This window comes from Lissotriton vulgaris, chromosome 1_1 (assembly GCF_964263255.1).
Source record: "Lissotriton vulgaris chromosome 1_1, aLisVul1.2, whole genome shotgun sequence".
NCBI classification, from domain to species: domain Eukaryota; kingdom Metazoa; phylum Chordata; class Amphibia; order Caudata; family Salamandridae; genus Lissotriton; species Lissotriton vulgaris.
The window spans coordinates 471,307,489-471,323,298 of NC_141685.1; the positions used below are offsets into that span (position 1 = coordinate 471,307,489).

A 15,810-nucleotide genomic window follows, 5' to 3' on the forward strand; every position below is an offset into this window, starting at 1 on the left:
AGTGTTCAGAATGTTGTTCTGGACTTACGGCTCGAAGCCTGAGATTCTCAGCCAGGCATGTCTTCTTTTGGTGACCCCAATCATGAGTCTGCTGGATGTGTCGGACGCAGCCAGGGCTAATTTTAGGCATGAATTTGCTATGTTCTTGCCTTCCTCCATCAGGTGTGTTGCTCTCTGTTGGTATTGTTCAGGGAGGTGTTTGAGTAGCTGTCCAACCTCCGCCCAATGCTGGTACGTATGCCTGTTGAGTAGGGCATTAGAGTTGGCAATTTGCCAGTGGACTGCTGTATTCCTCTCTATTTTCCTCCCAGTGAGGTCGATCCTCTTACTCTCCTTGTCTGGTGGTGGGCCAGAGTTTGTGGGAACGTTGGCCCTCTTTCTGGCTAGTGCTGCAATGATTGAGTCAGCTGTGACGGATCCTTGTATGTATGGTGGATCCTTAGAGGAGTGTTTGTACCTCTGTCCTAGGTGTGACAGACCTGCAGATTGAGGGCTCCTTGAATGCTTCCCTTCCCTGGTCCGGGACACTTGGGAGCAATTGACTCCTAGTTTGTGTAGAGAGCAGTGTCTCTGAGGAAGCAGGCTTTTGGTTTTTCTTCCTCCAGTTTCGCCCCATATGCTGTTGCCGCGTTTGAGGCCCATATTGTAGATGCTAATGTCATCTGGTGGCGAAGGCCTTGCAGGATACGTATCTATGGCCTCATCTTGGCATTGAGGTCCTGCCAATCCAGGTCCTGTGCCACTGAGGATGCAGAGTCCAAACTTGTTTGCCGGTTTTCCTCGCCTTCTCCCTCAAAATAGTACAGGCCCTCTTCCTCTTGGTGTTCTTGAGTTTTCGGGGACCTCACGGTGACGATCCAGACCCAAGGGCGCAAAAAGAAAATCTGAAGATGGAGCCCAAGGGTGGGAGCTTCCGCAGGCAGTGTACCGACGTCACAGGAAGGACACCAAAAGGTGGGACGTCTATGCCCACCTGGGCTATAGAAAAATATATTTTTTTTTTTAAATAGAAAAGACTAAGATTCCGGTCCCAACCACTAGACCGCGAAATTATTAACAGCATTGTGAATCCAGTAAGAATTATGCTGCAAAACTATATATACATCAAAGCAGCTATTCTCCAATCGTGTGACGTTCTTATGTGCAATGAATGTAGGGTGAAGCAAAAACGGGACGTCAATGACACCAAGCAAGAGCAAAGCATAAAGCAATTCAAAAGATGGCACCAGTGAGTTTTCTGCTGCAGAGAGGAATGATGTACCAGCACACTCTAGCAGACAACCAAGGCACTCATTCACACTGTCATGTAAGAGAGCGAATAAGAGCGTCAGAGAAAGGGAAAAACAAGCACGGATGTCAACTATTGGAGAGGGCGTCACACTGACACCAGCCCTCATTTACTAAAGCCAGTGCCATCTGTTTCCAATTAACAAGACGCTGGTGCGATAATTGGAAACAGATGTCACCGATGCCTCCTCCCGAGGCCAAGGGAGAGAGAGAAGGGGGGGGGACGGGACATGCACCCCCCTTTGCCCAATTGAGTGGTCTCTTAGAAAGACGCACACAATGGCCAATAGCAGGCAAGCCAAAAAAGAAACACGGACGAGCGTGTGTTCAAAATTTAAAGTCCTTACTAAAAGCCTTGCAGCGCATGCGCGGTGGCTCAGGCAAGATCTAAAAAGACAAATGCAATGAAGAAAATGCTTGCAATCAGTCAAGTGAAGGAAGGAAAAAAAAACATTAAAGTGCGCACAGAAATCCAGGGAGCGCAGTTCAGTCCATATGCTGGCCTCATTCATCCAGGAGTACATAAGTCCACATGACTAGGACTCTAGTATAGACAATTTATAAGAGCTCCATAAATATCAATTATCCTCAGGTTTAACTGGCAATTCAAACTCATTGCTAACTGTAACCAGTCCAAAGGTCTGATTGATGCATCGCCCCAAAACATGCATCAATCACACTTTACTAGAACAATTAGGAATAGATATGAAACTTCAATTAGAATTGATATAAAATAATTAACATTTATATCTTTTAAACGTTCAGCTTTAGGCCTATGACCCGCATTTATTAAATCAACAGTCGTGGGATTTCCAATCTCAATGGACATGAGATATTCAATGTAAATCCAATTACATAGTAGTCTCGTCTCTGCAAAACATCTGCAAATACCATAGCCACACATGGACTTAAACGTAGTTTTGCTTGAATACATTTTTTTCCCCAGAACATATATATATATTTTCTTACAGGAGATCAATTTTTGCATTTATCTATCAACCTTTTTTTCTTCAGAAGTGGTGCTTAAGGAAAAGATACTGTTTCATGCTCAAAGTTTAAAGATATAAAACTCCCATAAAAATAAGTATCCAGACTGACCTGCTCCTCAAACAAGTTTTATCACTGGAACTTTGATGAAGAGTAAAGGAGAACAAGTGCATGAGAGACTAGCTGAAGAGCAAGAACCTAATCCCTTTCCCAAGACAACTGAAAGTTTACATTTTACTTAAAGGTGTCTTACTGAAGAGCATGAAAATGAATCTTTGTTAAGCATCCTCAAATGTTAGAGACATTTTCACAGCTTTAGTTCACACATAAATGGACTGAAAGAGGCAAATTTACAACTATAGAGAAACAGAAATCGATTCTAAAATACAGGCTCTTGATGAAACTGTAAATACATCAGACATGATAATCAAAATATTGCTCTAATTTCTGGTGTGCCAACAGGGAGACTATGAGACAATCAGACCCCTTCCTTTAGAGCTTCCAATGTACCTTGGATGGGACTACTTTAGCAGGGAAAACGGTTGCCACTGAAGAGCAGATGCATGCGATTTTTGATGGGAATCAAGTGAATCCAATAAAACCCCTGCTTCAAGGTGTATAGCAGTGTTTATTTCTAAGACCTCTTAGGATCCATCAAGGAATGTTCAAATGGTGTTCAATTAAGTCTAAAATGTAGTGTACAATTAAATAGGACAACCATTACTGTAATTTGATTATTTCTTGCCACCTAGAATAAATTTTATGGGATAAAACAGACCTGTCAGATTTTTGAAGCATGATCCAAGTCACTAGTGATAAACAGGTTACCATTTATTGTTGAAAAATTGCCTCCCCATTGTGCAAACTTCTCCAATTGATAGGTGAATGCACTAATGGACCCAACCCAAATGTTAACATTTGTTTATTTACAGCTAATTTTCTTTATTTTAGAAAACAGTTTAAATAAGGCAAGTAAGCTGAATAACATTTTTTTAATTTTGCCATTTTGGTACTAAAAGGTCTCCAATACTTTGTTGCCTGTCCTGTACAGCTTTTAAAAAAATAGGGCAATACCATTTTGTTTCCTACTAATCTATGTAGCTAAGAAGCTACAAATATGTTACAGTCAGCTAAAAAGGTATGTGTAAAATAACATTAAATAAAATGAAAATCCTAACTCCTAACAAACACTGAAGACAACAAACTAAGAAATTGTTTTATTAGTCATCCTATCAAGTCCTTTTATGTTTTCTTGAAGTGGTAATGGTTTGATTTCACAGGGGCATATTAAATAAGCTAAGAAATCATAAGGGGCTTGAAGGAGCAGTAAGCACCCCTCATCAGACGGTGGTGGTGGGGAGCCAGGGGGTGTGGGGAGAAGGAGGTGGAAGAGCCACTCAGGTGGAAATTGAAGATCAGTAGCTGAGACCATAAACAATTCGGAAAATGAAAATTTTTTTGGTCTACATTCCATATAATGGTGGTCACTGCTGATATAACTGAGTAGAAAAGGGTACTCCATTTCCCCAAAAACAGCCTATTACCCTTTTCTCATTCCGCTCCTCGTTCAAGAATAGATGTTAATGGAACGGTATACTTGTTACACCAAAGTTTGTAAAGCAAACTTCATACCAGGTTTTTTTCATTTTTTTAAATGTAGCTTAAATATACTGCATTAAAAATCAGTGCTGCTCCTCTGACCACACACAATATTAAAATGCCTTCCAAAGGTGGCAATGTATTACCTAGGGACAAGCATTTTATATTTATTTGACCCACCAAAAGACACACTTTGGAACACAAACACTTGGGGGTAGCGAAAGGTGCAATGCATCAGAAAAGTCATCTATAACCAAGCGGTTATGGTATGACCACTGAGCCAAATACAGCTGCTTGGATTTTCCAATGTGCTTTAAAAATATTCACAAGTTCATAAATCAACTGTTGTATAAAGAGCATTAACAGGGAGGTGACAGATTTGGTCTGGATATTTTAAAATTTAAAAGAATTATGACTAGGAAGTTAGCATCACACAACACTAACATCTTGCCAAATTATTTTGCAGGTCACTGACAGTGTGAAAGGTAAAGAAATCACAAACAGTGTGTTACTTGAAACCAGTTTGTAGTTTTGGGGAGAGGGGGAAACAATACACAATCCTTAATTTAAAAACAAAAAAGAAAATGAAGTGAAAGCTTTAGGATACACACACTTTTCACACCTATATTTCAAGTTTGGAAACGCATATTTTCAAGCAGCAATACAAAAAAGTATCCATGAATAATGCATAATCTCTGAAAAATTATGAAAACATCCCTGCTACCATTACATTTCTAAATACAAAACGGACTACCATATTGTTGCTTCTGTGTAGCAAGAGAAGTCCATTTTTAAAACAGATAAAATTCAGTCTTTTGGTGTGAATGGTATGAATGACAGTCTTAAATTTGTTATAGTTGTTTAGGATCCATAAGCATGCAAAGCCTTGTAGAGGAGAGCCCAACCAGGGCATCATGATTGACTTAAAATCCAAGTTAAGATAAGGCTGGGAAAGCCTCTGGATCATCCACATCAGGAGCTGACGAAGCAGTCAACTGCAAATTAAAAAAGGAAAATGTAAGAATTTGTGACATGCAAATGAATTAATCCCACTGAGTACACATCTGTTAAACAGCAACAAGAAGCCTACAACAGGTACTTAAAATTGGCAGTCATGTTTATGATTTTGTGAAAAGATTGTCAAAGAAAGCATTGTGACTTGTCACAGTGGATGGACCATCTCCATGGTGTAAGGATCCTAGTTTTACTTTAACTGATATTTACAGACAGAAAACGAGTTTTCCTTCTGCATATATTTTTTTTAAGTGGATAAATAGGAACAAACTGGGCTTCTTTTTAGTGACCTCTCTGCAGTCTCTCATAAATTCCAGGCAGGCAGCGGAGCAGATAGAAATCATGGAGAGAAAACAACGACATTTCCCTAAAAACAGCATTTGTCAACATACATTTGTATTGCACTGTTAATATTTACCTTTGGGTGTATTGTGTTAAATGTGGCTACTTAATTTGCTAACAGATGACAGACGTTTACCTAAGAGTGCGTGTTTTTCGGTTTATTGTGGAAATATACAATTTTACAACTTTATCCATTCATAATTTTGTGGGTTAATAAACGCCTAATAAAAAAAACACAAGGAGCCAATGTGTGTACACCTGCTAATCTAGAGAGCCCATAACTCTGACTGAGGCACTTCAAGTAAAGAGATTGTGTCCCCCTGCCCGGCCTGCTCATATGCACAATACGCAGAGAAGCAGCAGCCTTGTGAAGCCAAAAAAAGCTTACAAATTAACAAGGCAGAGATTGAAATTTAATGTGCTGGTCCTGTAATCAATATATGCGTTTTCTGTGAATTTTTGCATCAATTTAAAGATACAAAATCTTTAAATACAGGTAGGGGTAATTTTACAGCTTGAAGCTTTTTCTGGATTCACATGCTATGAAAAAATTGAGCGCTCTAATGATAGGATCTGAAAATCTCTTTTTCGTCTTCTTATTTTGTTGTTGAGCATGGTCCATTACCATTTGAAACCTTGTCCAACCCTCTGCTGATATCCAACGCCTAGTCCTGGAAACCCCGTGAGTGGTCACCATCTTAAGAGTCTTTTTTCCTTCAGCAACTTGGTTCTTCACCTTACTTTAAATTGGCTGTCTGGTGCTTCAAACGGTTTTTCAAACAGCAAAACTACCCCTACCAGTAAGTAACCATTTCAGTTTGTAATGTGAATCTTTTCTGGATTCACATGTGCACTGGCATTGTAGTGGTATCTCTGATCATTGTGGTGATTTGGTTTTGGATTAGATGCTCTATTCACTTGGATACATACACAATAGTGCTTTGTGTGATTGTGAACTGAGTCAAGACCCTAGGATGGGTATTATGGACTAAACTAGAAAGCTGGGATACAGAGAAAAATGGGCGTTCAGACGTCGTTCGGTTTTCACCCAGGCCTGGGTACTGTTGAACAAGCTTTAAAGCTTTCCTTGTTTGTTCAAAACTATGCTAAGGCCAAAAAAGGATGTGTCCATGTTGCATGTATTGACTTAAAATTAGCCTTTGATATGGTAGGCCACCCAAAGTTAAGGTCCATAATACTCCAGTTAGGCATTGACCGCGCAATAATCTCCCTGCTCAGTAGGCTACATGAACTTATTGCAGTCAGAGTCCAGTAAAGTACTGAAGATTTATCCGAGGACTTTTCATCCATCAATGGGTTAGACAGAGCTGTGTCTGGCACCTTTTTTCTTTCATAATTTAGATCAACTCTCTGGGTGAGCACCTGATAACAGCTGGGAAAGACCTCCCAAAGAACAACACTAGAGAAATTCCTGTGCTGCTTTATGTAGACCATGTCGTTCTAATTGCATGAACTGCTAATAGTCTCTAGAATTTACTAGATGCTTTTAGTAGTTTAGGACTAAATACAAACCGAACCAAGGCCTTTGTAACAGAACGAGGCCCTAAATTAGTGAAGACCAAAATGTTTTACTTGGGAGGTGAAAAAATTATGAAAACACTGCATTTTACATATTTGGGAATTCCGATTGACGTAGATTTTAACTGGAAATATCTCCTGAATGTAAGAGCCTCTCAACTGATGAGAGCAACAGAGGCAGTTTTTAGATTTTCACAAGCCACCTAAAGAAATGCTTTGTGTTTTTAAAAGTAAATGTCTGTCGACACCTTTAGCGTAGGCTTATGGGTGCTCATTAGTGGCAAATCTCTACAAATTGTGGAGACTCAGTTAAGACTACTCCTGGCAGTTAAGACTACTAACTACTCCTGGCAGTTCCACACCTAGATTGCCTTCTGCCATGAAGAGGTTGAGCTGGACTATATAGATCATATCAAGCTACAACCACTTGTTATGGCAACGAATCTGGAAAAACCCATAAGCCCAGCTATGTAGAACAATCTTACTGGACGGTCTGAAGCTGGACAATTGTCAAACATCCCCGGGTTAAATAAATCAAAACAAGTTTTAAAAGGCTTGGTGCCCCAGCTTTATTTTAATCTGGACAGTTTACCAACTATATCCTTAATCCAAACTAAAGCTCTTTTTAATAAAAAATTAATTTAAAAAAGCACAAAGGTCATGGCCAGAGATGAGAGTAAGAGGGTTAGAAAACACCCTCTGGGTTTTGTCTGCAAACCTGGCACTTTACTTACAGGTTATTGTAAATGAGACCAGATTCTTCTGACACAGTCTCCAAACCATACACTTTCTGCTAGCCATAACAGCAAAAGGCACATGGCTTCCGTTTCTCCCTCGTCACGTGAAGTCCCAGCAGAACAAAGTACATTTTGCACAATTTACACTTAAAAAAGAACGCAGTTTCTTCACCCAACACTAAGCACGAGGAACCAGATCTCAAGTTGCGGCCTTTGCTTATTTGCACTGCCTGGGAAATGGAAAACTGCTGTAAAGTTACAATATTATTGAACAATGTTCTCATCATATTGATGCCTTTTAATACTGGTTTTAGTGTTTTTAACAAACGTCACTCATTTTATGAAGTTTTAGGTTGTATTTGCCTTTTTGCTGCGACTTATGGCTCAGTAGACAAATAAAGTATTTGAAGATGGTGTGGACTGATGACTAGGTGGAACCCCTGAATATGTCACTTATTGGGACGTCAGCTAGCAAGACTATGAGTGGCACCCTTTTTCCTTGTGGGGTGCACTCATGGCTTGGTTTGGAATCCTATGCCAGCGTTCTTGTGACATTTGGATTGTCTGAGCTTTCCAATTTGCGATGGCACCCCCCTGTTGTGGTCTGTGAAGGACACAAAGAACTGGCTCCCTTTCCGGATTGCTCTTGTTCTCTAGGTCGTACATTGCAGCACTACATACATCAAGTGTGCCAGGCTCTTTTAGCTTTACTCTTTGGCTCCCGGAAGAAGCCTGGTATCTGGATAGTTTGCTTTATGCGAAATGGATTATGACCTTTGGTGGGAAAACCTGTGTCAGCTCTCAAGACTAGACAGCTCGTGTATTTGCATGTATGCTTCCTATGTGGCAAGTGCTTGTAACTTAATGACAAATGTAATTTGCAATTAGGAAGGCTGTTTTCAGTGTGACAAACTGAGCTTTGCACTGTGGAGTAGTTTAATAGGGCCTCATATCAACTATTCCTTACTCAAATTTCACAGTTTAAGTTGAACCTCAAGTTGCTCATTGATAAACTGCCTGTAGTTGGCTCTGTCTATTATTTTTTAAAGGAGTGTACTGAAACATGTATCATACCTTTCAGTGCCCTTTTTATTTCTTGTGGAATGGTCTCTAGGTTTTCTGTGGAAGGACCCATTAACCTTTTTCGTTTATTGAAATAGGATACAGAATATCTTCTTGTATTGGTCTTTTTGAAGCAAGTCTACACTCCACATTTGTTTATGGAGGTCTTAGGTCTTGGTCTTTTGTTGCATTTTGGTAACGTAAGGGAGAGTAAAATTGCTCAGTGATTCAATAATCGCCTCATATCTGTGTTGATCTGAAAGTTAGCGCTCACACTGTAAAGTAGTGCTATTTTTCCGTAGCAATCTTCTGAACCAAGCACCAGATGCAGACAAGTTTAACTTAAAAGTACAGGAAGTGCCTGTATTTGGTCAATTGAAGTCAATCCAGCCTTTCTGTATTGTCAAATGTCCGGGACGGCGAGAAGCCCGGAACAATGCAATAAAGTTAAGCCAATAACCATGGGTGGAGTATCTGTCAGAATCCTGGCAAGCATATCAGGTCAGCACCAAGGTCTCCTAAATGTTCAGCTGACAAGACGACCAGTCAGTAGTGCAAGTGCTAAAAATGTCAAGATCAGACATGAAGCCGGGATGCCACCATTTTCATAGAAAACCTAGGGCTTTGAGAATTCTCTGGTTTCTTTCGCCAATTTTTTCAGTAGAAAGGAAACCCAATAAAAGTTTGATGGATCTTTCAAAATTGCATTTACTTTGGAACTTGGCTATTGAAACTAAATAGTTACTTGCTTGTAAGAGCAGTATTTTTTCCCCTCAACTGGGTGTTGCTCAACAGCTGGCACCAGCGCTTCCTTTGGATACAGGATGTCTGCCCCGGAAACCCCCTTTCTTTGTTGCCATGTTGAGATTCTCCCAACCTAGCATTTTAGTGGCTTTCCAATTTTCCCTTTCTTTTGACCTTTGTTGAGCAGCTGTTAAGTTAACAGTTACGGTTCCTACACAGTGTCTACGTTACCACCTTTAACTTTGGCGCTTTGGAAAACAATGTAATCCCTCAATTGTCTGCGATGTGGCGGTGGCCCTTTGGACTTCCTCCATACTAAAAACTCATTACTTATGCTGCAGTGCTTGTGACCGGGTGTACCAGCCACTCTTAAGTCTTCTCATGCTCCTTCATTGGGTCATACCTCAACCAAGTGTATCCTAATTCCCTTTTCCTAATGTAGGCTTCCACAACAGATTGAAACACTATGGTCTCCAATCTTCTACATGGTGGCCATATCCCAGAGCAACAGGTACATAAGAAACAGTCAGTCTGATGCTAACAGACAAAATCTGGACAAGTTTAAACTGATGGGACCTTGGACTCAGAAGTCAGCATGGATACTCCTCCAGTCTCTAGAGGAGCATATAAACATTTGAATGTGGCCAACGCTTTGGCACCGGCATCCTATCTCGGTTATAAGAAAAATGCAAATACTACAACTGTTGTCCATTACATGGGTCACATACACCTTGGAGGCAAACGTGCAAGTGTAGGAGGAAAACAGGAACAGTACAGGTGTACCATCTCTGCCATGGAACGACTGCAGTGTCCCTTTCAGCTGGGAAAAAAACATTAACTTGACTGTCAAGTAGCAGGACTGAACTCAATTCCTTTAAAACTGGCACAAAGCTCAATAAACCAAGTTAGCAAAGACGCCACAAGAACGGTGATGGATTAAACCCAGATCTGTTGACTGGGTGTGAGTGTTTGATTAGTTCAGATGCTGAGTCCATCACCACCTCCTTTTGGACCACAAGATCACCACACAGCAGACGTCCAGGAGGAGTCAATCATTTAGGTCAAAAAGCTGCTCCATTTCAGTCATAAATCAAGCATGGTGAAGCTTTATCATCACAGACCACCTTGTGCCTGTTGGCTGGCTACATCATTTTGTGGGGCTCAGTCCTGCAGACTGACAGATTTTCTAATTCAAGGTTCACTTCAACCAGCCTTCCAGTCCGCAAGAGATAGTATTCCATTAGTGTTTGCCAATAAAGCTCTATTTCATTCTAGACTTCAGTGTTTCTGGCTCTACAGTTCAAAGGCATGTGTGTTTACACATGCACTCAATTTTCTCTCGTGTGATGGTCCCATTGCCAAATACATTAGCTTTGAATATATTTGCGGCTGCCTGACAATCACAGCATATGTATCTGGGGAGGGATACGGACCAAGTAAGGCTACACTCAAAATACAATTTAATACACTAATGACTACTTACAACATCAAAAGAACGAGGCATTCCTCCAGGCATTGCAGACCTAGCATCAAGGGCTGGGAAAGGTTTCTCTGACCCAGGATGGAATGGAGCAGCTCCTGGTTCACTGGGTGAAATCTAGAAAGAAATTCATATTTAGTCGAGGATTCAACTTGCTTCCAACAGGGGCCAAAAACTTAGGTACTGACAAATGAATTACCTGTTACTACCCCAAAACCTTTACATTTTTTGTACTGTAAGATTGCTTTATACAATACCAGTTGAGGAAGATAATGGGCCCAAAGTAAACAGACTTAAGTATAGTTGAAGTAAAAAAAAAAAAAAAAGAAAAGCATTGGAAATGCAATACATCTTGCATTTGCTTGAGTTAGTGACTTGAGTGAATGACAATGTCTTTTACCCATGTGTTATGGAGTGTAATAATGTGGAGTGTAATATTGTGGGTTAGATTGGAATGATTAGTTGTGGAATTGTGTGGAGGGATTGGTGTTGTGGAATTAGGTGGCATGGTGTGCATTGGAATCACGTGGATAGTAATTATGTTGTATTTAGTGGATAGTAATTATGTGGAGTGGGCTTGTGTGCTGTGGAGGGTGAGGATTAGTTACTTACCTGTAAAGAATCGAATATGCTACTTACCAGTATGCATCTGTTCTTGGCATGTAGGGCTGCTGACATTCATATCTGTGCATAGATCGCCACCTAGTGTTGGGTCCGGATGATCGCACATTGTTGTCCTGGAAGAGTCTTCGAAGTATCACGAGATAGGTGGCTCCTCCCCTGGACTACAGTGCGCATGGGCATCGACTCCATCCTCAGATTGTTTTTAGCCATTGTGGCCAAGATGGAGTGAAACTAAGTGAATGATGACCATGCTAGAATTATATGTGAATTCTGCAGCTGCTACAGGCGCCGGGGAGGAGGGCGGGCGATATGAATGTCAGCAGCCCTACATGCCAAGAACAGATGCACACTGGTAAGTAGCATACTCGGTTCGAGGCATGTGGGCTGCTGAATTCATATCTGTGCATAGAATACATAGCAGTCCCTCCATTAACGGCGGCCGCCCGTGCCAGCTGCAGCAGTTTGGAAAAGTGTTTTTAGAACAGCCTGCCCTACAGCTGCCTGCTGTTTGGAGTGCACATCAACACAATAATGCTTTGTAAATGTGTGTGTGTGGTAGACCATGTGGCTGCTCTACATATGTCTTCCAAAGGAATATTTCCAAGGAAAGCCATGGAGGCCCCCAATTTTCTGGTGGAGTGGGCCCTTGGTGGAATGGTGAGAGTACGCTTGGCTTTCAGATAGCAGATCTGAATACATTTAACGATCCACCTAGCTATACCAGCTTTGGAAATGGGGTGTGCATCGGCGGAGCTGTGTGGTGGGTGCATCGGCGGAGCTGTGTGATGGGTGCATCGGCGGAGCTGTGTGGTGGGTGCATCGGCGGAGCTGTGTGGTGGGTGCATCGGCGGAGCTGTGTGGTGGGTGCATCGGTGGAGCTGTGTCGGCGGAGCTGGGTGCATCGGTGGAGCTGGGTGGTGGGTGCATCAGTGGAGCTGGGTGGTGGGTGCATCGGTGGAGCTGTGTAGGTGGAGTTGGGTGGTGGGTGCATCAGTGGAGTTGGGTGGTGGGTGCATCAGTGGAGCTGTGTGGTGGGTGCATCGGTGGAGCTTAGTGGGTGCATTGGTGGAGCTGTGTGGTGGGTGCATCGGTGGAGCTTAGTTGGTGCATCGGTAGAGCTGTGTGGTGGGTGCATCGGTTGAGCTGTGTGGTGGGTGCATCGGTTGAGCTGTGTGGTGGGTGCATCGGTTGAGCTGTGTGGTGGGTGCATCGGTTGAGCTGTGTGGTGGGTGCATCGGCGGAGCTGTGTGGTGGGTGCATCGGCGGAGCTGTGTGGTGGGTGCATCGGCGGAGCTGTGTGGTGGGTGCATCAGTGGAGCTGTGTGGTGGGTGCATCGGTGGAGCTGTGTGGTGGGTGCATCGGTGGAGCTTAGTGGGTGCATTGGTGGAGCTGTGTGGTGGGTGCATCGGTGGAGCTTAGTGGGTGCATCGGTAGAGCTGTGTAGTGGGTGCATCGGTAGAGCTGTGTGGTGGGTGCATCGGCGGAGCTGTGTGGTGGGTGCATCGGTGGAGCTGTGTGGTGGGTGCATAGGTGTCGCAGCATTAAAGTTTGAGTTACTGGCATTGTAAATGACAATGCTTTGCATAAATTTTTTTTTTTATTTGCAATTGGTATATAAACATTGTTTGTGAATGGTTAGGTGATGTGGTGGTGTCCCCGAATGATGTGGTGGTGTCCCCGAGTGATGCGGTGGTGTCCCCGAGTGATGCGGTGGTGTCCCCGAGTGATGCGGTGGTGTCCCGAGTGATGCGGTGTGTGAGGGTAAGGGTGTGAGGGTGAGAGGGTTGTGAGGGGTGTGAGGCTGTAAGGGGGAGTGAGCGTGGGTGAGGGGGGGTGAGGGTGAGGGGGGGGGGGGGGGGGGGGGGGAAGAGACATGCGCTGTTTTAACCTAGCCAATACATCTCCGTAAAGAGTGGCCCACCCCACACTTAAATGCAAGTAAAAGTTCAAAGCATCGAGTGAAAAATTGGTCTTGCTTTTTTTTTTTCATTTCATTTTTACTGGTAGCATATTTGCTTTGGTTAAATGCGGACCCAGGGACTATTTTAAGATGTTCTTATATGCAAATGAGTCGTTTGAATGTGGTGCAGCATAGGTAGTACATTATATGATCATCGTTGGTAGCCATGGGATAAGCAGGTGGCCAGCTAAATGGTAACGCTTTCAGATTTCCTTTACCCTAATGATAATGAAGTGCGATGGCCTTTTAGCAAAATAAGAGGTGAAATAATTAGATGGTAGTACTGTCCCCACTAAAGTCTGAAAGTACTAAGTCCAGACCAAACTTTTAAACATTTTTGACATTTGCACCGTAGGGCCTGTATTTTAATAGAGACATGACATTTCATTGATGGCTCCCCTGTTACCTCAGTGTATTTAGGGCTGGCAATAGCCATCATTCTTTAGGGGGAATCACATTTCCTAGTGCTTTTTTGCTAGCCTGCTGTTTCTCTGCTTGGTCTGTTGTGAAAACAATACTTCAAAACGTCAAAAACATTCAGTGATTATGTATACAAAAATGCCTCGGCCTTCTGCTAAAACATTTTACTAGACGCAATCAAATAACATCAGCCCATTATATAAACAGCTCACTGCAAAATTCCCCCAAAAATAAGCTGCAGTTGCACAGAGATAATACCTGCTTTGAACTAGCCATAAACTGACACACAGGCACTGTATATTAAACTAATACAAATATTTAAGTGAACATGAAAATTATATTCACAGGGAAGGAGTGAACATTCTTCAATTAAAAGCATAGTCCTGGGAGGAGAATCACATTAAAGCAATTGTAAAAATTTATTTGGTCCTGACAATCTGTATTGGCGACTTTACACGTCATAACGTGATTTGAGGATGCATTTATCTTGTATTGCCATACGCATTTTCTGTGATAATGCACTGAGATTAAAAACGTATAAAACCTAGGCGGCTACCTCCATGTGACCTCTACCAAGGTCACAAGGACGTCATCCGTTCTCCAGCACAGGGCCGCGCTTTGAAGCATTAGGGAAAGTGACCGCGAAAGGCAGCCAACTTCCAGCAACGTGAACGTCCCAAAAAAAAGACCGCAGAAATGAATTGCAGACTGTAGGTGTTCTGTAATTGGCAGGCACTGCTGCAGTTTATCAGCCGATACCGGATTCAAAGTAACTTAATAGCAAGTGTGTATCAAGTCATTCAATAAAGGCATTAATCTGTGTCATCGGGGCCACTCTGCTTTATGAAAAAGCATATTTATTGTGTTCTGAATTCTAGGCGAATTTGTAAGAATGGGGAGCCTGGTGGCAGGCTGTCACAGAATACCTCTTTGCAATGATTTCTCCGCTCGGCTCCTGCCTTGCACTTGTTGTGACAGCGTGATTGACTGGTCTAAATCGTCTCGCCTCCTGTGGCTTTACTAAAGAGTGGTAAGTTGAACACTTCTTACCTAGTAGGTTTTTGTCCAATTTAAACAGATTATTGTGCGGGAGATTGCGCTGGCAGGAGGCTGTGATTTGAGTGGGGCCTTTAGTGTATTTGTCACATCTAATGTCCTTATGAGATGCAGGCGGCACGGTTTCCGATGATGGATCGTGCGGCTGCATTTGGGAATGACGGCCACATTTGCTGATTAGTGGATTGATTTTCTAAAAGCCAGGTATTGTTACTTCACCTCTTCTATTGGGTTTGAGTCACGCAGGCAGACTTTGTGAGATTTACTCCTATGAATTTAGCAGTGCCGCCCAGACTTTGCTTCAAACACGTAAAAAATGGTGAAACGCAAGTACTTTGAAGTGTTATGTTCAAACTAGGGCGCTCCTTCAATTTCAGCAAAGGAACCATGCTCACTAGACAAACAAGCTCAGGTAGCACTCACACATGAGGGAGATCGTCAACGGAGAGGAAAGGGGGAAGCGAGAGGGTGAAAGATGGGACGACAGGTTTAGAGGCAGCAACTACAGCAGAGCATCAAAGGGCTGGGCGAGAAGGGAGGGGGGAATGCGAGGAGATAAGGACCCAGAAGGGGGAGGAGGGAAATGCGAGCAAGTTAAACAAGTTATAAAAGGAGACTAAACTGAAAGTACGGCCGGCAGGCCGTGAATAATTAGGGGGTGACAAATGCGCTGGGAGGGCTGCCTTTGATGTGGTAATGCGAGGCAGGCAGGCAGGCGGCTGGTGGTATTGTGCACGCGCTTCATGCACTGCAAGGAATCGCCAGTGGTGGTTAAAGACTGGATAAGCCCCTATAGAGCTTGCCAGCTGTGCGTGCGCACAGCAGGCGAGCCCTAAAAACACAATGATCCTTTGCCCGGGGAGGCAGGAGGGTTGCTTATGACTTTGATGAGGATACCCCTGGAAGAGAATGAATAGTTTACCTGTCGGTGTAGTTTTGCAGCTTGAAGATCTTTCTG

At 42.7% G+C, this 15,810-nt stretch overlaps 1 protein-coding gene across 2 annotated transcripts in view; it reads right to left on the reverse strand.

Annotated features, from left to right (window-relative positions):
- Positions 1–2,038: 2,038 nt before the first annotated feature.
- Positions 2,039–15,810, reverse strand: part of SERBP1 (SERPINE1 mRNA binding protein 1) — a 134,431-nt gene continuing 120,659 nt past the window's right edge. For both annotated transcript variants that reach the window (XM_086953841.1, XM_086953840.1), the window contains exons 8-9: positions 10,795–10,908; positions 2,039–4,868 (exon numbers count right to left, since the gene is read on the reverse strand). In XM_086953841.1, the coding sequence (XP_086809967.1) occupies positions 4,809–4,868; positions 10,795–10,908 (174 nt within the window). In that variant the 3' untranslated portion in view covers positions 2,039–4,808. The remainder of the gene's footprint in view (positions 4,869–10,794; positions 10,909–15,810) is intronic.